This window comes from Bremia lactucae, linkage group LG10 (assembly GCF_004359215.1).
Source record: "Bremia lactucae strain SF5 linkage group LG10, whole genome shotgun sequence".
Taxonomy (NCBI): Eukaryota; Oomycota; class Peronosporomycetes; order Peronosporales; family Peronosporaceae; genus Bremia; species Bremia lactucae.
Window position 1 is genome coordinate 6,641,712 of NC_090619.1, and position 21,661 is coordinate 6,663,372.

The window sequence follows — 21,661 nt, forward strand, 5'->3', positions numbered from 1 at the left end:
AACGGCGTGATGGCGGCGCATCCGATCGCGGAGCCCTCCACAGCGCTGGACATGAATGCAAGTTTTCCAACAAGACGACCAGCTTCTGTGTTTCAGCTGGCGGGTGCCACCACCACCGGTTCTGGTCGATTCATTCTGCCAGATGTTGCACTACGTAAAGTAGTCAAAAAGCCAATTTTTGAGGTGCGTGTAAAAGCAAATTTTCCAATTGGAAGTTTGGCACCTGTTAACCTTGCAGCGCTGCCTTAGAATTTTAATGATGCAGCATATAACATTAAGCCGCCGACGCAGATGTTGCGCTTTATTGACGGCTTACGGTATCACAAACCCACGCCCGAGGAGAACGAAGCTCTGAACTTGAGCAGCGCTACTGAAAGGATTTGCCTGCATGTGCTGAATGACGTACGCTGAATTCAGAAAAGTATCTTTCTTAGATTATGTTCTGGCGATGTTGAGATTTAATTTGAATGGCAGATTCTAATGATGTGTGGAGCCCGAAAAGGAGCACGTTTTAGCTCACAAGATGTGAATCAATTCAGGATAATAGCGGAAGGCCTGGAAGCCCGATACAAAGCGGTTGACGAAACGTTTCATTTATTGCCGACGGATGTATTAAAGCATCGCTTTGAGGGGGTGAAAAAGTTAGAGGATGATCCGTCACACTTTACTTTTCTTTCGAATCGACGCCGCGATAGTTTAGTGGGGCTGGAGGAGTGTAATCCTGACGATCAAGTTTGGCGGCAGGCTTTCTATTTTCAATGGCTTGCAAGACAATATGTGGTGACATTTGAGCGATTAAAGATAGCGATGCAACAAATTTGCGATCGCGTACAAAAAGACATGGCGATTTTAGGAGCGATATCAGCTCCGACTTTAGCTGATATTAACGATGCAGGTTTGTCGCTGCTTGATTTCGAGCAAACACAATTAATTTACTTACTTCAATGTGCACTATTTCTAATGTCACGTTGTTATCAATTGCTTGATTGGGCGCAGTAGAAGCAGAGTTTGAGGCGAAAACTCATCGGCCGTTTCCGACGTTCCTTTTCAATCTCATTCAAAAGTACCATCGAGAGCGACGAAATAAAAGCACCGCGTGGACAACCGATTCGTCCGAGCCCCCTGTAGACTCTATCGGACAGTTTGCTCTCTATATATCAAGTGTTGTACTCCAGCCTTCACCTATGACTGCTGCGGAGTTACTTAGTATCCAAGTGCTGTTGCAAATCATGTACGTACATGGATTCGAGTAGAGCCACATTTCAAGAATTCTCATTGCGTTTTGTGCCTGTGTCGCAGCAAAGCAGAATATCGCGTAGACCACTGCTTGATGTACGTAGTGGTAACCAAGGTTGCACAAGCAGACGGCCAAGTGTATGTAAATACGTCCTCTTGTTTTAATAACGTCGTTGGCACGAAGAATTTGTCGAAAACGTATCAACGAGATGGCTACATTCGTGTGCTCACGCACGATATTATGGGCTCTCTACTTTTTGCCTTCTTGGCGACGGTTCGCGAGCTAAGACTCGTGCCACGCGAAAAAAGGCTTTTGTCTCGCGAAAAGAAGTGTACGAAACGCGCGGACATAGCAATAGAATTAATAGAATAATGTAGTTATTTGTGAACAGGGAATTAAAGTTTAAATCGTTGAACCCCTAACAGCTTTTCAATCACAGAAACTCTTAAAAGTCACTCGCTAAGCGAGGGCAAGACAACCTCCATTATTCAGCAAAACGACGTCATTGCGGTTTAAACGGCCTATTTCATTGCCATGCGGATGGCGCGGTGTATGTAAGGGCACGTACTAGAGCATCCGTAGCGATTTGTAAAGAACTTCGCGTTTACAGTGGTCTCGCGAGTTGTAAGTACCATTTGAGCCAGATGTCGAAACCACAACCCACTCGCGTGCGTAAGACACGGGTTCAGCCTCTTTACTCAGTAAATGACAACGTTGTTGTCAGCAAATCATGCGTAGAGCCAACTCTGGACTTATGTTGCCACGTCGTCCCTGAGTATCTGTTACATGAAACGGATGCGCATACCACATGGTGACAGAATTCGTGAAGGCAGCTCTGTCCCGTTCTGTCAAGACATAAATGTTGCGCTAGCACCACGCTTACCGGTTTCAAAGGATATACAATTATAGAGTTTCCAAGCCGATTTACTCCTTTGAAATCTGCTGCTAGATAGACTTTTGGTGTTACGAGAAATTATATTAAGCAAGATTACGTCGGCCTAATTGTGTAGGGTTGTGGGCAGGGTGGACATTACTCAATGCGGTCGAGTCTGACTCTCTCACATCATAACGGCGCGACCCAGCAGAGTGCACGAAAGCGCTTAAGCATCGTCCCATCCAGCAGGCGACGACAAGAGACACCACCGAGGGCAACAAACACACAGTGTCTAATTCGACAATGGATGTGGGTGCAGAGGTGGACGTGCAGGTAGGGCCACAGAATTGGCGACGTGTGCAGATCATCGATCGCTACGCACGTTCCATTGAGGCGTCTGGTGCCGTGGTCGTTGTCAAGTTTGAGGATGGCAGCATTGCGGAGCGAGCTGTTCCTTCCGATGTGAATCAAGATGCACCCGACGTGCGACTGCTGTCTCCTGGCCAGGGCCAGCGCTTTGATGTGGATGATCTTACGCAACTTATTGAGCTTGACGAGTCTTCGATTTTATCGGCCCTCGAGACGCGGTTTGCAGAGAATAAAATATATACCAACACAGGAGCAATCTTACTAGCGGTGAATCCCTTTCAGAAATTCCCCAACATGTATAATAAAGAAACAATGATCAAGTATCTATTGACGTTCGAGTCGAAGAGCTCGTCTACGCGGAACAAAAGAAATGAAAGTATGCCCCCTCACATTTATCAAGTGGCTGGAGAAGCTTATAAGGCGATGATGCTTGGAATGAATGGCATCATGAGTGATCAGAGCATTCTTGTGAGTGGAGAGAGCGGCAGTGGAAAGACTGAGAGCACGAAATTTCTCATGGAATACCTAGCTCAAGCAGGCGTGAATAATGTAGCAGCGAACGCTGTTAGTAAATCCCCAGAAGGCATAGCAGCCAAAGTATTGCAAACGAACATCCTCCTTGAGTCTTTTGGTAACGCGCGCACTTTACGTAACGACAATTCAAGTCGATTTGGCAAGTTTATTAAGCTTCACTTTACAAGTGGAGGCCAACTTCGAGGGGCTAGTATTCAAACGTATCTGTTGGAAAAAGTTCGACTTGTATCACAGTCCAAGGGCGAGCGAAATTATCATATATTTTACGAAATGGCTAGTGGAGCAGAGCCTGCCGCTAGAAAGCGCTGGCTCTTGGATCCACCGCAAGGCCACGCGAAGTCAGCAGGAGACCACAGTAATTTTTCTGATGCTTCGCGCCAATTTTCGCACTATCGATATTTGAGCCAGAGCGAGTGCTTCCAGCGGAATGATGGGGTGAGGGACTTGGAAATGTTTCGGCGAGTCATGGACGCCATGGATATTGTGGGCTTTACATCCGTGGAACGGGCTGGGATATTCGACATAATTGCGGCGCTCATGCACATTGGGAATTTGTCCTTTGAGCACGATGAAAATAGTGACAAGGCGGGGCAGTCGACGGATTCTGGAGCACAAGAGTCTGATCTGGCACCAAGTTGCATCTGGTCACGTGATGCAGCAGCCATGCTGATGGCTGTTGATGCGTCAGAACTCGAGCGCGCTTTAAGTGTGCGCCGGATTCGTGCTGGCACTGATTTTGTCCGGATGAAGCTTTCGGCCGCGCAGGCTAACAATGCACGCGACGCACTGGCTAAGGCACTGTACGGTCGTTTGTTTGACTGGATGGTGAAGAAAATCAACCACTTTCTTCGGATGGATGATAGTGAAAAAGCCAAGGGCGGACTTCATTTTATTGGTATTCTTGACATTTTCGGCTTTGAAGTGTTTCCAAAAAACTCGTTTGAGCAGCTTTGCATCAATTTTGCTAACGAGACGCTGCAGCAACAATTTAACGACTACGTGTTCAAGGCTGAGCAGCGCGAGTACGAGTCACAGGGGGTTGACTGGAAATATATTGAATTTTGCGATAATCAGGATTGTGTGAATCTTATCTCACAAAGACCGACGGGCATTCTTTCGCTAATTGATGAAGAGTGTGTGATGCCCAAAGGAAGCGACACGACATTAGCATCCAAACTTTATCGTGCATGTGGCAGCCATCCTCGATTTGAGGCTTCTCGAATTCAGCGTGCACGTGGTTTATTTACGGTAGTTCACTATGCAGGTCATGTGGAATACTCGTCTGATGGATTTTTAGAGAAGAACAAGGACGTTCTTCACCAAGAGGCTGTCGATATGCTTGCGTATTCAACTCGAAAGGACAGTTTTGCTCGTACTTTATGTGAGGGGATTGGCGGCTCACAAGATCGCTTAAAATCCTCTCCGCGTCAACGTGCTCAAACTAGCAAAAATCGTGGAGCGAGTGTCGGGCTTCAATTTAAGGAGCAATTGACGACATTACTGGAAACGTTGCAGCGAACGAATCCGCATTACGTGCGATGTCTGAAGCCTAACGAGTTATGTAAGGCAGGAAAATTCGAGAGCGAACGTGTGCTGAGTCAATTACGCTGCAACGGTGTCATGGAGGCCGTGCGCGTGGCTCGAGCTGGCTATCCGATTCGTCTACCGCTCGATGTCTTTGTCGCTCGCTACTATAGCTTAAAAACTAAAAAAACACTTGTCAACAAGAAGCATAAAATGTCGAAAGGCTTACCAGATCCGGATGCAGGGGTTGATATGGCTGTCGTTAGCAATGAAGCCAAGGAGCTTTTGGATGATTTGCTGAAGATCATTCCCAAAGAAAATGACGCAAACCCTCAAGGCGCGTGCGAACGGCCAGAACAGGGTCACTTCGTATCGAAGTGTTTCGCAGTAGGCATTCAGATGGGGTCTTCGAAAATATTTTTAAAGAAAACGACGTATGATATTCTCGAGGAAACGCGGACTCAACAGCTTCATCGCCACATGGTTAAGATTTTTTACGCGGTGTTGGCATTGACTGCCCGTTCTCGTTACTTGCGCTACCTTCGTGCCATTCAAATTTTACAGCTTCGATTTCAATACAAGAAGCTTCGAAAAGTGTATCGACGTCATCAGGTCTTGATGATAAGGAGAAAAAATGCAGGCACGGTCAAGAATTTTATTCGCTCTGTGGTGCAGCGGAAGAAGTATGTTTGCTTTCTCGCTGTTGTACGGATGCTCCAATGCCGCTTCAGACATCGTCGAAGAATGCTAGCAAAGCGAAGAATGGCCGCTCAAGCAAAAAAGCTCGCGGATTCAAAGCGGCAACAACAGCTTGCGCAGACTGCAAACCAGTACACTGAAAGCTCGACGGTATCTTCGGATTCGTCATCTCCGCAATCATTGACATCACTTTTTAATGATATTGAAAGTTCTGGGATCTCGAATGTGTCATCAAAGGATGCAGATGAAATGTTTGCTTACAATGAAAACTTTCCGAAGCATAACCTCAATACTGTTGACGAACAAAGTAGCCACTTAGACCCCCGAGCGTCTCAACGTGTCTCTCTTCGAAAGACGCAATCCACTAATTCGATACCTCAAATCGGTGGGCTTCAAGTATCACAGATACACGATAGTAACAGCAGTCAAGGACTCTTAGTTCATACGCCAGGGTCAAGGTCATCACGCAAGTCATCTTTCCGTAACACTCGGTCGTCGCGTGCAGTGGCTCTACCAAGACTCGATGTGATCCAGCACACGTCTTGGGTAAATGATGAAGATCGTTTCAGCTGCCATATTTGTAACAAGCGCTTTAGCATTTTTAAGCGCAAACATCACTGCCGAGCGTGTGGTGAAGTCATTTGCAATAGCTGCTCACTGTATCATCGTATTCAGTCTCGGTCCATGCGTGTATGCGTTTCATGTGTTGCGTTTCATTCGCTTGACAGCCCGACTTCGGCCGGATCGACGGGGCTTCTACGTACAGGTGGCGTCAGTCCTTTTTCGTCAAATTCAAGTCGAAAGACATCGAATGGTTCGGCTCCGGATCGCAACCGAAGTAGTACCCTTAGTAGCGGCGTGTGGCTGAACCCGTGGCCGGAGCCGCCTTATCCACTTGACGAGGATGAGCGCTTAATCGTCTTGCACGAACTCAACATCCGTGAGCTTGGATTGTCCGGTAAATTTAACATGTATTGTGAAGTAGCGGCCAAGACGATGAAGTGTCCGATCGCCTACGTGAGTATTATCGAGGATGAAGAGCAGCTGTTAGTGGCCAACATCGGCATGGCGCACACGACGCTGCCTCGTGAGCTGTCATTCTGCGCACACACAATTTGTCAGCCTAGTGTTCTGGTTGTGCTGGATACGAAGAATGATGAGCGGTTCCGTGAAAACCCAATGGTGAAGGGGGAAAAAGGTGCCGTCAAGATTCGATACTACGCCGGCGCAACCATTTTCTCGCGCGATGGACATGCGCTTGGCACGGTAGCCGTACTGGACACCAAGCCAAGACGGGAAGCAGACCAGGAGCACATTGGCATGTTGCAGCACCTGAGCTTTCTAGCGAGCGAAAAGATGACGCAAAGCACCATTCAAGAAGATAGTGAGAGTGATTTCTTATAAATTACGTCCGGTGTTTGACGGCATAGCCTTTATTCGCCATTACTCTTGTTTGACACCAAGTTTTTCAAAGATAATTATTTTAAAATTACTATAAACGCTCAGGGTTGTCGACAAATTCCTAACTCGGCCCTCATCAAATCCCTCGCTAGCTTTTGCAGATCCTACTTGGCCACACTCGTCAAGCGATTCGCTTCTTGCTTCTCGCGCATTTGAGCTGCAAAATAGCGACTACTGTCCACAATCTCCTCGATACTAGCAATGCACTGCTTGATCTGGCCAACGTAATGATGCTCAGGCGTCGACACGTATTCGAGCGCACTGCCAATGGAGTCTCGATCCTCTTTTTTCAGAAAAAGACGATCAGAGTCCAAGCTAGGATCAAACATGACGCGTTTCATGTTCTGCGAGTTGAGCGACATACTAAATGGGCGTGTAGTCACCTGCCGAGAGAGCAACGGCGGCGCCGAAGGCGCGCGGACTCGGGGGGAACTATCTTTAGCGGGGTCACTGGAAGCGTCCGAGTTCTGCCGCTGTACCGTGGTATCCAGGCCAATCTGTTCCGTTGTAGCATTTTCCTTCTCGTCCGTAAGCGAGTCCTGCGGCTGTCTTTCCTTCTTGCCGGATTGAAGAGCAAGCAAATCTTCTTTCGATTCTTGTTCTTCAATGGATGACTGGATGGAATAAAGACCACCAATTTCCGATGCAGGTTCCGTGAACGATGTATTCGACCGCCTAGAGCCGAGTCTGCTGTCGATGACTCGATCCTCTTCCTCCTTCGGCGCATAATCTTCTAGTTGCAATAGCTTCAAGAGCCTCTCCCGGCTGCGAGGTGTCAACGGCCGGGCACACACCTGCTGTATGTATTCATTGAGCATCACCTGACGAGCCTCAATTGTCTCGGGCTGCATTGAAGCTTTGCGACTCCACCAAATTTTATGCGGCATTTTCACGTCAATAGGTGGCGCTTCAGGTGCTAGTTTAAGATTCTTACTAAAGTGAAAAAAATGACGGAAACGAATCAGGCGGTGGTAGCACAGTCCGTTGTAATTGACGGATGTCCGGTACACAGTGTAAGCCCGTGACGTGCCTGGGTTGCGCGTCTGCGAGCCGATCACGGCCACGCGCAGATGATCATCCATGCCGCAGTTGCTGTTTCGATTGGATGGAGCGTGGCGAGAGCCCCACAAGCAGCGCAAAGAGCTGGAGAAGATGCCACACAACACGGTGATCGAAGGTGTTCTCTATACTTGGTTTGAAATAGCAGAGTGAGGAACCAGATATGCGAAATGTCAGAGAAGTGCTAATTTGTTGTTAATTACGCAAAAGCTGGCTTAACCTAGATGTTGAACTGGGGTGGTAATGTCCCGCCGTTGTGAAAGTAATAAATGCGATGCTTACTGAGACAGGCGAGCTTCTGGGCACTGCATAGAAAAGTGGCGGGAAATGTTACCAGATTAGTAGTAAAGACAGAGCTGTCTGCAAATAGTTATGACTGCAGAATGGCACAGTCGAAGACATTCATTATGGACGGAATGTTGGTGTGAGAAAATTCATGACCGTTGCTGACCAGGTTTTAATAACATCAACATTATTGGGTTACTGCTAGAACTAATTAGGTGTGAAATTATACCAATGCTTGCAAATGCACTTATTAGATGCTGATATGTCAGCCACATCAAAGTGATTTCTTTTCAAAAGTTATAAAAGCTCGGACGATATTTCATTTGTATGAACCGCTTACATCTGGGGATGTCGTTACACCATTCATGCAGGTCGGAACTTTCCCGACAAGGAATTTATAAGTGAGTTGCTAAGGTAACAAAAATGAATTCAACATATATTCAGCCGGCCTTGTCCGCTTTACCTGTATAAAGGCTTATGGGAAACTCTTTTTTTTTTGGTACGTAAGTACAACATTATTATCTTATACTAATTTTGACTTAATAGTTCCAATATTACCAAAATTGGTAACATCGATGTAATGGGGCACGCATCAGTTGGATAACCTTTGTTGTGGTACATTTACTATATGGGTAAAATACCCGTTCATCCTATTCTAAAATAGTTAAAAAACTTTAAATCCCATTCATTGTGGGTAACGAATGTGTCGCCGCCAGATTTAAATCTGGCTGCCAAAATCTATTTTCGAATTAGCTAGGGTAAGGTTTTTAGACTTCAATTGTAGCGGAGCTACCTCGCTCCTAAAGTCAGAGGAAGACTTTCAGACTCAGAGAGTCACTTAGTTCTATTGAACTAATGGGTATAACAACTCAGGGAGTCGTACAAGCTATAAAAGCTTAAGGAATCCTAGTTCAAGGATATCAGGGGTTCGTAGAACCAAGTGGCAACTTGTGCCCAAGACGATATACCTTAGAAAGGCTTCTATCTCTTACAGATCTATGCGCGAGCGTTAGGAAGGCACTTAACGTGTAGCAGAGCTACCTCGCTCCTAAAGTCAGAGGAAGACTTTCAGACTCACAGAGTCATTTGTTCTATTGAACTAATGGATTTAATAACTCAGGGAGTCGTACAAGCTATAAAAGCTTAAGGAATCCTAGTTCAAGGAATTTAGGGATTCGTAGAACCAAGTGGCAACTAGCGCCCAAGAGGATATACCTTTGAAAGGCTTCTATCCCTTACAGATCAATGCGCAAGCCTTAGGAAGGCACTTAACGCTATAAGATCAAAAGGGGGACTGCACTTTATTTAATTATTTAAATTGAAAAACCTTACCCTAGCTAATTTAATATAGATTTCGCCCGCCAGATATAAATCTGGCGGCTAAAATCTATTTTTAATTAGCTAAGGTAGGGTTTTTAGCTTTAAATAATTAAATAAAGTGCAGTTCACCTTTTGGTCTTAAAGCGTTAAGTGCCTTCCTAACGCTCGCGCATTGATCTGTAAGAGATAGAAGCCTTTCTAAGGTATATCCTCTTGGGCAACAGTTGCCACTTGGTTCTACGAACCCCTGAATTCCTTGAACTGGGATTCCTTAAGCTTTATTGGCTTTTACGACTCCCTGAGCTGTTAAACCCATTAGTTTAATAGAACTAAGTGACTCTTTGAGTCTGAAAGTCTTCCTCTGACTTTAGGAGTGAGGTAGCTCCGCTACACCTAGTAGCACTTGTTGTCAATCTACGCCTGAGTCTTTACATAACTAATTTCTCACGAAAATGGAAGAGTATCCAGAATTGTCGGAAGCGCAACGCGCCGCTTATGACAAGCTCAAAACCTTCTTTGGGCTTGAGCACGTGGAATTTATTATCTCTTAGGGACCAGAGGTCCTGTATGCAAGGCTTGAAGCCTTCATGCGGTACGAAGCCTCCCTGATCGGTCAGGAACAGGTTCACTTAGCGGCATCTATGCCAACCCGGTACATCTCTGTACCTGACTCAGAGCCGAAGGCTCGCCTTTCAACTATAAATGTGAAGACGTTTGAGGGAAGAGAGGGAGAAAATCTCCTTTTTTGGATTAAGCAGATGGAAACGTCCATTGATTCCGCCTTGTTCTTAACAGAACGGCAAAAGGTGGCTATGGCCATTTCCAAACTTGGAGGTAGAGCCATGGAGTAGGCACTATCGTGCAGTACGTCCATAAACGACGCTTTTGCCTTATGGGATTCGCTGAAACAGCATATGACCAGCATGTTAGCATCGCCTGATGAGGCTTTTCGCATGCGAGCACGGCTCCTAGCGACTCGATAGGGTAAACGAACCCTAGGGGACTTTGTCCAGGAGTTGAGAATCCTCATTGCATCGATGCGTCAAGACCCAGTCCAAGAAGCAATTGTCGTAACCATCTTTATGGGGGGTCTCAATGAGGGCGTTGCCTGGACGGAATTGTTCCGATCTCATTCTGCTTCTTTCGAAGAGGCAGTTGTTATAGTGCTACGCGCTGAGTTCGACTTTTAGTCTGCTCGCGTTAGTACGCCTGTTTACCGAACAAGCTCTTCGAGCACATGGTTTCGTCTAATAGAGCGGAACCTATGGATTTAAGCCTCGTTGAGGAAGGAGAAGAGGCTCTTCAAGCTGTGGAACGGCATAAGACCTTCCGTAGATGTTATATGTGCGGAAGCACGAAACATTTACGTCCGGCCTGCCCCCTACGAAATTCGCGTGAAGCTCGAAAGAGCTCCAACTCCGACCTATACCAGAGATCTGGTACGGTGCGGGAAAACGTCGATACCCAGTAGGAGCGGGGCGCCCAATTGGGGAAGACCTAGGCTCTGTCAAACCTCTAGGAGGTGAGAGTAAATGGGACCTAGCCCCAATTAGCTCGATAATTTAATGGTACGGGGTGAGAGTACAAGCCTGGCTTGCTAGTTGCTCAAGCGACTGTAAAGGGCATTGATAAGCCAAGGTCAATTTTAATTGACTCAAGAGCATCTTGCAATTATGCTCGACGCCTTTCCCTTGAAGGAAGTCAACAATACGTTGAGACGCTTAGAGCGCATGAAGGTGATACAACCAATGTTCGCTTAGCGACTGGGACTCGTGTCACTGATCCCAAAGTTCCATTGAACTTAGGTATAAAGTTTCTGGACTTTGATAGTGTGGAACGCTGTCTCGTCCTTCATTTGGATTCAAGATATGATCTCATCCTTGGTATGGCCTGGCTAGAATACCATGAGCCATGGATCGATTGGAGGTCTAAGACCTTAGGCGCCACGCGGAATGTTCCTAGCAAAGTTTTGGAGAGTCATGAACCCACCTCTGCTAGGCAACAAAAGCGCTATTGGCGCGGATCATTGAATGAGTCTGTCAGTGTTTTAGACAGTGGCATGCCTGAGTTAATAAACTCTAATGTTAAAAAAATAATTCTGAGCCCGACTCAGCAGAAATAAGTGGAACGGCACGTGCTCCGTCGAGTGACACTCGTTGTAATAACGATTCACTGATTGATGGAAGCATTGTTGGCCGAAGGCCGAGTTATCAAGGGTTACGTGGAGTAACACGTCTAAGTCCACCGAGTATGGTCGGCCGAGGTGGCATCATGCTGAGTGTCAGTAGTGACACTGTTGGCGGTTCGCCAGGACCTCAACGAAGCAATGTCCCTGAGACACATGGACTGGCACGTCTAAGTCTACCGAGTATGGTCGGCCGAGGTGGCATCATATTGAGTGTCAGTAGTGACACTGTTAGCGGTTCGCCAGGGCCTTAAGGATGGAATATCGCTGAGATACGTGGAGTGGCACGTCTAAGTCCACCGAGTGTGGTCGGCCGAGGTCGCACCATACTGAGTGTGCATTAAAAAAGTTTGACCGTAAATGCCCTGGCGAACCGCCGAAGCATTTTTAGGTCAAACCCTTCTAATGCACGTGAAGCGACACGTAAACGTTCGCTGGATAAGAAAGTTGAGTTACCTAACTTCTTGTCGAATGTCAAATTAGACACCGTGTCTTGTATAGAACCAATACATGCTGGAAAATTCGGGGACGTGAATGTCCCGGCCTCTAAGANCGTTTCAGCTGCCATATTTGTAACAAGCGCTTTAGCATTTTTAAGCGCAAACATCACTGCCGAGCGTGTGGTGAAGTCATTTGCAATAGCTGCTCACTGTATCATCGTATTCAGTCTCGGTCCATGCGTGTATGCGTTTCATGTGTTGCGTTTCATTCGCTTGACAGCCCGACTTCGGCCGGATCGACGGGGCTTCTACGTACAGGTGGCGTCAGTCCTTTTTCGTCAAATTCAAGTCGAAAGACATCGAATGGTTCGGCTCCGGATCGCAACCGAAGTAGTACCCTTAGTAGCGGCGTGTGGCTGAACCCGTGGCCGGAGCCGCCTTATCCACTTGACGAGGATGAGCGCTTAATCGTCTTGCACGAACTCAACATCCGTGAGCTTGGATTGTCCGGTAAATTTAACATGTATTGTGAAGTAGCGGCCAAGACGATGAAGTGTCCGATCGCCTACGTGAGTATTATCGAGGATGAAGAGCAGCTGTTAGTGGCCAACATCGGCATGGCGCACACGACGCTGCCTCGTGAGCTGTCATTCTGCGCACACACAATTTGTCAGCCTAGTGTTCTGGTTGTGCTGGATACGAAGAATGATGAGCGGTTCCGTGAAAACCCAATGGTGAAGGGGGAAAAAGGTGCCGTCAAGATTCGATACTACGCCGGCGCAACCATTTTCTCGCGCGATGGACATGCGCTTGGCACGGTAGCCGTACTGGACACCAAGCCAAGACGGGAAGCAGACCAGGAGCACATTGGCATGTTGCAGCACCTGAGCTTTCTAGCGAGCGAAAAGATGACGCAAAGCACCATTCAAGAAGATAGTGAGAGTGATTTCTTATAAATTACGTCCGGTGTTTGACGGCATAGCCTTTATTCGCCATTACTCTTGTTTGACACCAAGTTTTTCAAAGATAATTATTTTAAAATTACTATAAACGCTCAGGGTTGTCGACAAATTCCTAACTCGGCCCTCATCAAATCCCTCGCTAGCTTTTGCAGATCCTACTTGGCCACACTCGTCAAGCGATTCGCTTCTTGCTTCTCGCGCATTTGAGCTGCAAAATAGCGACTACTGTCCACAATCTCCTCGATACTAGCAATGCACTGCTTGATCTGGCCAACGTAATGATGCTCAGGCGTCGACACGTATTCGAGCGCACTGCCAATGGAGTCTCGATCCTCTTTTTTCAGAAAAAGACGATCAGAGTCCAAGCTAGGATCAAACATGACGCGTTTCATGTTCTGCGAGTTGAGCGACATACTAAATGGGCGTGTAGTCACCTGCCGAGAGAGCAACGGCGGCGCCGAAGGCGCGCGGACTCGGGGGGAACTATCTTTAGCGGGGTCACTGGAAGCGTCCGAGTTCTGCCGCTGTACCGTGGTATCCAGGCCAATCTGTTCCGTTGTAGCATTTTCCTTCTCGTCCGTAAGCGAGTCCTGCGGCTGTCTTTCCTTCTTGCCGGATTGAAGAGCAAGCAAATCTTCTTTCGATTCTTGTTCTTCAATGGATGACTGGATGGAATAAAGACCACCAATTTCCGATGCAGGTTCCGTGAACGATGTATTCGACCGCCTAGAGCCGAGTCTGCTGTCGATGACTCGATCCTCTTCCTCCTTCGGCGCATAATCTTCTAGTTGCAATAGCTTCAAGAGCCTCTCCCGGCTGCGAGGTGTCAACGGCCGGGCACACACCTGCTGTATGTATTCATTGAGCATCACCTGACGAGCCTCAATTGTCTCGGGCTGCATTGAAGCTTTGCGACTCCACCAAATTTTATGCGGCATTTTCACGTCAATAGGTGGCGCTTCAGGTGCTAGTTTAAGATTCTTACTAAAGTGAAAAAAATGACGGAAACGAATCAGGCGGTGGTAGCACAGTCCGTTGTAATTGACGGATGTCCGGTACACAGTGTAAGCCCGTGACGTGCCTGGGTTGCGCGTCTGCGAGCCGATCACGGCCACGCGCAGATGATCATCCATGCCGCAGTTGCTGTTTCGATTGGATGGAGCGTGGCGAGAGCCCCACAAGCAGCGCAAAGAGCTGGAGAAGATGCCACACAACACGGTGATCGAAGGTGTTCTCTATACTTGGTTTGAAATAGCAGAGTGAGGAACCAGATATGCGAAATGTCAGAGAAGTGCTAATTTGTTGTTAATTACGCAAAAGCTGGCTTAACCTAGATGTTGAACTGGGGTGGTAATGTCCCGCCGTTGTGAAAGTAATAAATGCGATGCTTACTGAGACAGGCGAGCTTCTGGGCACTGCATAGAAAAGTGGCGGGAAATGTTACCAGATTAGTAGTAAAGACAGAGCTGTCTGCAAATAGTTATGACTGCAGAATGGCACAGTCGAAGACATTCATTATGGACGGAATGTTGGTGTGAGAAAATTCATGACCGTTGCTGACCAGGTTTTAATAACATCAACATTATTGGGTTACTGCTAGAACTAATTAGGTGTGAAATTATACCAATGCTTGCAAATGCACTTATTAGATGCTGATATGTCAGCCACATCAAAGTGATTTCTTTTCAAAAGTTATAAAAGCTCGGACGATATTTCATTTGTATGAACCGCTTACATCTGGGGATGTCGTTACACCATTCATGCAGGTCGGAACTTTCCCGACAAGGAATTTATAAGTGAGTTGCTAAGGTAACAAAAATGAATTCAACATATATTCAGCCGGCCTTGTCCGCTTTACCTGTATAAAGGCTTATGGGAAACTCTTTTTTTTTTGGTACGTAAGTACAACATTATTATCTTATACTAATTTTGACTTAATAGTTCCAATATTACCAAAATTGGTAACATCGATGTAATGGGGCACGCATCAGTTGGATAACCTTTGTTGTGGTACATTTACTATATGGGTAAAATACCCGTTCATCCTATTCTAAAATAGTTAAAAAACTTTAAATCCCATTCATTGTGGGTAACGAATGTGTCGCCGCCAGATTTAAATCTGGCTGCCAAAATCTATTTTCGAATTAGCTAGGGTAAGGTTTTTAGACTTCAATTGTAGCGGAGCTACCTCGCTCCTAAAGTCAGAGGAAGACTTTCAGACTCAGAGAGTCACTTAGTTCTATTGAACTAATGGGTATAACAACTCAGGGAGTCGTACAAGCTATAAAAGCTTAAGGAATCCTAGTTCAAGGATATCAGGGGTTCGTAGAACCAAGTGGCAACTTGTGCCCAAGACGATATACCTTAGAAAGGCTTCTATCTCTTACAGATCTATGCGCGAGCGTTAGGAAGGCACTTAACGTGTAGCAGAGCTACCTCGCTCCTAAAGTCAGAGGAAGACTTTCAGACTCACAGAGTCATTTGTTCTATTGAACTAATGGATTTAATAACTCAGGGAGTCGTACAAGCAATAAAAGCTTAAGGAATCCTAGTTCAAGGAATTTAGGGATTCGTAGAACCAAGTGGCAACTAGCGCCCAAGAGGATATACCTTTGAAAGGCTTCTATCCCTTACAGATCAATGCGCAAGCCTTAGGAAGGCACTTAACGCTATATAGATCAAAAGGGGGACTGCACTTTATTTAATTATTTAAATTGAAAAACCTTACCCTAGCTAATTTAATATAGATTTCGCCCGCCAGATATAAATCTGGCGGCTAAAATCTATTTTTAATTAGCTAAGGTAGGGTTTTTAGCTTTAAATAATTAAATAAAGTGCAGTTCACCTTTTGGTCTTAAAGCGTTAAGTGCCTTCCTAACGCTCGCGCATTGATCTGTAAGAGATAGAAGCCTTTCTAAGGTATATCCTCTTGGGCAACAGTTGCCACTTGGTTCTACGAACCCCTGAATTCCTTGAACTGGGATTCCTTAAGCTTTATTGGCTTGTACGACTCCCTGAGCTGTTAAACCCATTAGTTTAATAGAACTAAGTGACTCTTTGAGTCTGAAAGTCTTCCTCTGACTTTAGGAGTGAGGTAGCTCCGCTACACCTAGTAGCACTTGTTGTCAATCTACGCCTGAGTCTTTACATAACTAATTTCTCACGAAAATGGAAGAGTATCCAGAATTGTCGGAAGCGCAACGCGCCGCTTATGACAAGCTCAAAACCTTCTTTGGGCTTGAGCACGTGGAATTTATTATCTCTTAGGGACCAGAGGTCCTGTATGCAAGGCTTGAAGCCTTCATGCGGTACGAAGCCTCCCTGATCGGTCAGGAACAGGTTCACTTAGCGGCATCTATGCCAACCCGGTACATCTCTGTACCTGACTCAGAGCCGAAGGCTCGCCTTTCAACTATAAATGTGAAGACGTTTGAGGGAAGAGAGGGAGAAAATCTCCTTTTTTGGATTAAGCAGATGGAAACGTCCATTGATTCCGCCTTGTTCTTAACAGAACGGCAAAAGGTGGCTATGGCCATTTCCAAACTTGGAGGTAGAGCCATGGAGTAGGCACTATCGTGCAGTACGTCCATAAACGACGCTTTTGCCTTATGGGATTCGCTGAAACAGCATATGACCAGCATGTTAGCATCGCCTGATGAGGCTTTTCGCATGCGAGCACGGCTCCTAGCGACTCGATAGGGTAAACGAACCCTAGGGGACTTTGTCCAGGAGTTGAGAATCCTCATTGCATCGATGCGTCAAGACCCAGTCCAAGAAGCAATTGTCGTAACAATCTTTATAGGGGGTCTCAAAGAGGGCGTTGCCTGGACGGAATCATTCCGATCTCATGCTGCTTCTTTCGAAGAGGCAGTTGTTATAGTGCTACGCGCTGAGTTCGACTTTTAGTCTGCTCGCGTTAGTACGCCTATTTACCGAACAAGCTCTTCGAGCACATGGGTTTCGTCTAATAGAGTGGAACCCATGGATCTAAGCCTCGTTGGGGGATCGTTCAAGTGACTTAAATTGCTCATTTAAAATTTCAAGTCCTGATTATCATGAAACTGGGTTAGAAGAGGGAAGTGCTCCAGAAGATTTGGAATCACGTCGAGTTACATAACGTATTGTAGCTCCGCTTGGGAAAAGGAGCGCAATAAGGGAAGGAGAAGAGGCTCTTCAAGCTGTGGAAAGGCATAAGACCATCCGTAGATGTATATGTGCGGAAGCACGAAACATTTACGTCCGGCCTGCCCCCTACGAAATTCGCGTGAAGCTCGAAAGAGCTCCAACTCCGACCTATACCAGAGATCTGGTACGGTGCGGGAAAACGTCGATACCCAGTAGGAGCGGGGCGCCCAATTGGGGAAGACCTAGGCTCTGTCAAACCTCTAGGAGGTGAGAGTAAATGGGACCTAGCCCCAATTAGCTCGATAATTTAATGGTACGGGGTGAGAGTACAAGCCTGGCTTGCTAGTTGCTCAAGCGACTGTAAAGGGCATTGATAAGCCAAGGTCAATTTTAATTGACTCAAGAGCATCTTGCAATTATGCTCGACGCCTTTCCCTTGAAGGAAGTCAACAATACGTTGAGACGCTTAGAGCGCATGAAGGTGATACAACCAATGTTCGCTTAGCGACTGGGACTCGTGTCACTGATCCCAAAGTTCCATTGAACTTAGGTATAAAGTTTCTGGACTTTGATAGTGTGGAACGCTGTCTCGTCCTTCATTTGGATTCAAGATATGATCTCATCCTTGGTATGGCCTGGCTAGAATACCATGAGCCATGGATCGATTGGAGGTCTAAGACCTTAGGCGCCACGCGGAATGTTCCTAGCAAAGTTTTGGAGAGTCATGAACCCACCTCTGCTAGGCAACAAAAGCGCTATTGGCGCGGATCATTGAATGAGTCTGTCAGTGTTTTAGACAGTGGCATGCCTGAGTTAATAAACTCTAATGTTAAAAAAATAATTCTGAGCCCGACTCAGCAGAAATAAGTGGAACGGCACGTGCTCCGTCGAGTGACACTCGTTGTAATAACGATTCACTGATTGATGGAAGCATTGTTGGCCGAAGGCCGAGTTATCAAGGGTTACGTGGAGTAACACGTCTAAGTCCACCGAGTATGGTCGGCCGAGGTGGCATCATGCTGAGTGTCAGTAGTGACACTGTTGGCGGTTCGCCAGGACCTCAACGAAGCAATGTCCCTGAGACACATGGACTGGCACGTCTAAGTCTACCGAGTATGGTCGGCCGAGGTGGCATCATATTGAGTGTCAGTAGTGACACTGTTAGCGGTTCGCCAGGGCCTTAAGGATGGAATATCGCTGAGATACGTGGAGTGGCACGTCTAAGTCCACCGAGTGTGGTCGGCCGAGGTCGCACCATACTGAGTGTGCATTAAAAAAGTTTGACCGTAAATGCCCTGGCGAACCGCCGAAGCATTTTTAGGTCAAACCCTTCTAATGCACGTGAAGCGACACGTAAACGTTCGCTGGATAAGAAAGTTGAGTTACCTAACTTCTTGTCGAATGTCAAATTAGACACCGTGTCTTGTATAGAACCAATACATGCTGGAAAATTCGGGGACGTGAATGTCCCGGCCTCTAAGAGGTGTATTGTCTCCACTCCAAGACAGGATGGACACGAAGCGAGTATACCCTCACAATGCGATACGAGTGAGCAGTTACACACGCTTGTAAATGGTGTAACCGGTAATATTGAGGGGAAGGGGAGTTAGCCTTGCGGCAATCCCTTCGTTACATGCTCTTCTAGAGCTAGACGAAATGTCTATTGATGAGTGCGGTCGAGCCTTAAAGGCTGGTGACTTATCTGAAATGGTGGCCATTCTACCTATGGTTGAGTTAAACGCATCGTCACTTCTAGACGAAGCTGTCCTGGATGACACAACAGCTGCACTTAGCGCGCGAAAGGGGTCATCGATCCTTAAAGATCTTACAAATCCCTTTTATTCCTTGATTAGGAATTCCAAGATGTGGTATGTAATAATTTACCATCTGTTTTACCTCCGGATAAAGGTGTTCGTCATGAAATTGACTTGGTTCCGGGAACCAAATACTGTGTCACAAGACAATGGCCTTTACCAAAAGAGCAGTGTGACGTCATTGACGATTTCTTCCGTGCTAAGCACGAGGCTGGAATTGTACGAGAAAGCAAATCTCCTCATTTGACACCGACATTTTGTGTCAAAAAGCCAAATAGTAAATGGCGCATTGTATATGCTTATAATAAACTTAATGCTGTCACTATACCAGCACAAATTCCCATTCCTAGAAAGGATGATATTCAAAACAATATGGTGGGACGTACAATGTACAGTGCACTAGACTTAGTCGATGGTTACTACTAAATCCTCACGCGAGCTAGCGATATCCGCTCACAGCGGTTAGCACCCCAAGCGGTATGTTATGGGAGTGGCTGGTTATGCCACAAGGGCTTTCCAACGCCCCGGCAACATTTGATTGTCTAGTGAAGCAACTGTTTCGCCCTCATCGAGGTATTCACATACTTATTTCGACGATATTTTTGTCCATAGTCGTACAGAGCAGGGTGGGTCGGATATGGAAAACCAAATAAATCATTTGCGAGCAGTGCTCGAGTGTATGCGAGCAAATAAATTGTATGCCAATGCATCTAAATGCATTTTTGGCGCAGACGAAATTCCTTTTTTTCGGATGCTTCATTGGAAAGCGAGGCCTTAGAGCGGATCCCGCTAAGGTAAAAGCCATAGTAGATTGGCCGGTCCCTAAAACCAAAATGATTTGCGTAAGTGGTTGGGTCTCGCCAGTTATTTCACAAATACAGCGAAAATTACGCTGATATGGCTAGGCCATTATCTAATCTCTTTAAAAAGGATACAGAATGGTGCAGGACTTTAACCGAACATAATGCTTTTCGAGCAGTTAAGGATAGTCTTATCCATGCCCTGATCCTGGCACTGCCAAATCCAAATTGGCCATTCAGTGTCGTCTGTGACGCATCGGATTTTGCCATTGGTTGTGCTCTGTTACAAACAGATGTTGATGGGTGTGAACGTGAACGTGCTATTCCGTTCGAGTCTTAACAGCTTAAAGCTGCGGAAAAGAACTACCCAGTACATGACAAATAGTTACCTGCTATGAAGTATGCTCTCGTCACATTTAGAGTTCATCTGCTCGGCTCTAAGCCGTTTGTGATATATACAGATCACGCGTCATTACGCACGGCGACTAAGCCGCCCCATCTCACAGAGAATGGCCCGATGGCTATCCTTTTTCGCGGAATACAACTTCGATGTGAAGTATAAACCCGGCAAGCAGAATGCTTTGGCCGATGCGTTATCACGCAGCCGGATTATGAGCTTTCTCATTTAACGACTATCTCGTCGCCTATTCCTGAATTAATCCGTTCGGCTTACGCCAAGGATGAACAGTGTGTAGCTCTGCTACGAGCTTTAAAGAACTCGGATTCAGGTATTAAATTGCCGGCACGTTTGCGTGCAAGGTTACATCGATTTTCTATCGACAACAACCTGTTGCTTTATTGCACAGACATCGCGCACCCTCCGCGTGTCGTTGTCCCTCATGATGAAAATTTGAAGTACGAATTCTCCATGAGGCACACGATACTGTCCTTGGTGGTCATCTCGGTAGGGAAAAGACCTACGGCTCTATAAGCCAGAGTTATTGGTGGCCCAAACTTTATAAATGGGTCAGCATATATTTTCGCACATGCGAAACATGCCAACGGGTTAAACCCTCGGCGCATGCTGCTGCGCCACTGGCGAGTCTTCCCGTCCCCATAGGTTGCTTGGAGTCTATTAGTATGGATTTTGTTTTTGGTCTGCCGAAAGATTCAGCCGGTAACTCCGGCAAGTGGTCTTTGTTGACCGACTGAGCAAAATTGCTCATTGAGCGGCGGTGCCAGATTCCATTGATGATGAAGGTATAGCAAGGCTGTTTATTGATCGCGTGTTTCGACAACACGGTTTGCCAGTGGCAATTGTCTTTGGTCGGGACCTCCGTTTCACGGGTAAATTCTGAAATTTAAATTTCCGAGTGCTTGGAACCAGATTGAATTTGTTCACTGCGGACCATCCGCAGACCGATGGTCAAACTGAACGTGCCAATCGCGTCATTGAAGTTGTTTAACGTAGCATGTGTGCTCATACACCAAAGCGCTGGAGCTCAATGCTCCCAGTGATGGAGTTTGCGTTAAATAACGCTGTTCATGCCTCTACAGGCTTTACTCCTTTCTATGTCAACGGCCTCACCCACGCGCTCAATTACGGATACCACTGCGTGGCTCAGGGCTTGGTGGGGGAGAATTAGCCGATAGGCTTGCTGATATCAGCACTTTTACCGTTCGGAAACAAGTAAGCGAGTTTATCGCGACGCGATTTAGTGTTTTTAAGACATGTGAAGAGTACGATGGCTGATAGCCAAGACAAACAAGAAGAACAAGCAGATGCCAGAGGCCAGAAGCTGTATTAATTCTGGTATCGTCGGAGACCGATTTTATGTAACGCTAAAAACGTACCTACTAACTTGGTTTCCGCGGTCTTCAAGACCAAATTGCGCCCGCGCTTTATCAGACCATTTACGGTCGTGGCCAAGAAGGGCCTAGCTTACACATTAAATCCTCCTAGCAAGCTGCATAAACACCCAGTGTTTTGCGTTGGCTTGCTTAAGCCATATCGAGCCCCTTTTCACGTGGAC

At 46.5% G+C, this 21,661-nt stretch overlaps 5 protein-coding genes across 5 annotated transcripts; 3 read left to right on the forward strand and 2 right to left on the reverse strand.

The window, feature by feature from the left end:
- Positions 1-9: 9 nt before the first annotated feature.
- CCR75_005012 (uncharacterized protein) lies at positions 10-1,759 on the forward strand (the record flags this gene model as incomplete). The annotated part of the gene is made up of 5 exons (XM_067963097.1): positions 10-214; positions 266-402; positions 475-895; positions 997-1,231; positions 1,300-1,759. 5 exons carry the CDS (start codon positions 10-12, stop codon positions 1,607-1,609), a joined length of 1,308 nt encoding a protein of 435 aa, XP_067818790.1. The 3' UTR covers positions 1,610-1,759.
- A 655-nt stretch (positions 1,760-2,414) lies between these two features.
- On the forward strand, positions 2,415-6,641 carry CCR75_005013 (uncharacterized protein; the record flags this gene model as incomplete). The annotated part of the gene is made up of 1 exon (XM_067963098.1): positions 2,415-6,641. One exon carries the CDS (start codon positions 2,415-2,417, stop codon positions 6,639-6,641), a length of 4,227 nt encoding a protein of 1,408 aa, XP_067818789.1.
- A 161-nt stretch (positions 6,642-6,802) lies between these two features.
- Positions 6,803-7,780, reverse strand: CCR75_005016 (uncharacterized protein; the record flags this gene model as incomplete). Its single annotated transcript, XM_067963101.1, has 1 exon — positions 6,803-7,780. The coding sequence occupies one exon, from the start codon at positions 7,778-7,780 to the stop codon at positions 6,803-6,805; it is 978 nt and encodes a 325-aa protein (XP_067818793.1).
- Positions 7,781-12,223: 4,443 nt separating this feature from the next.
- On the forward strand, positions 12,224-12,943 carry CCR75_005015 (uncharacterized protein; the record flags this gene model as incomplete). Its single annotated transcript, XM_067963100.1, has 1 exon — positions 12,224-12,943. One exon carries the CDS (start codon positions 12,224-12,226, stop codon positions 12,941-12,943), a length of 720 nt encoding a protein of 239 aa, XP_067818794.1.
- Positions 12,944-13,104: 161 nt separating this feature from the next.
- On the reverse strand, positions 13,105-14,082 carry CCR75_005014 (uncharacterized protein; the record flags this gene model as incomplete). The annotated part of the gene is made up of 1 exon (XM_067963099.1): positions 13,105-14,082. The coding sequence occupies one exon, from the start codon at positions 14,080-14,082 to the stop codon at positions 13,105-13,107; it is 978 nt and encodes a 325-aa protein (XP_067818795.1).
- Between the last annotated feature and the right edge of the window lie 7,579 nt (positions 14,083-21,661).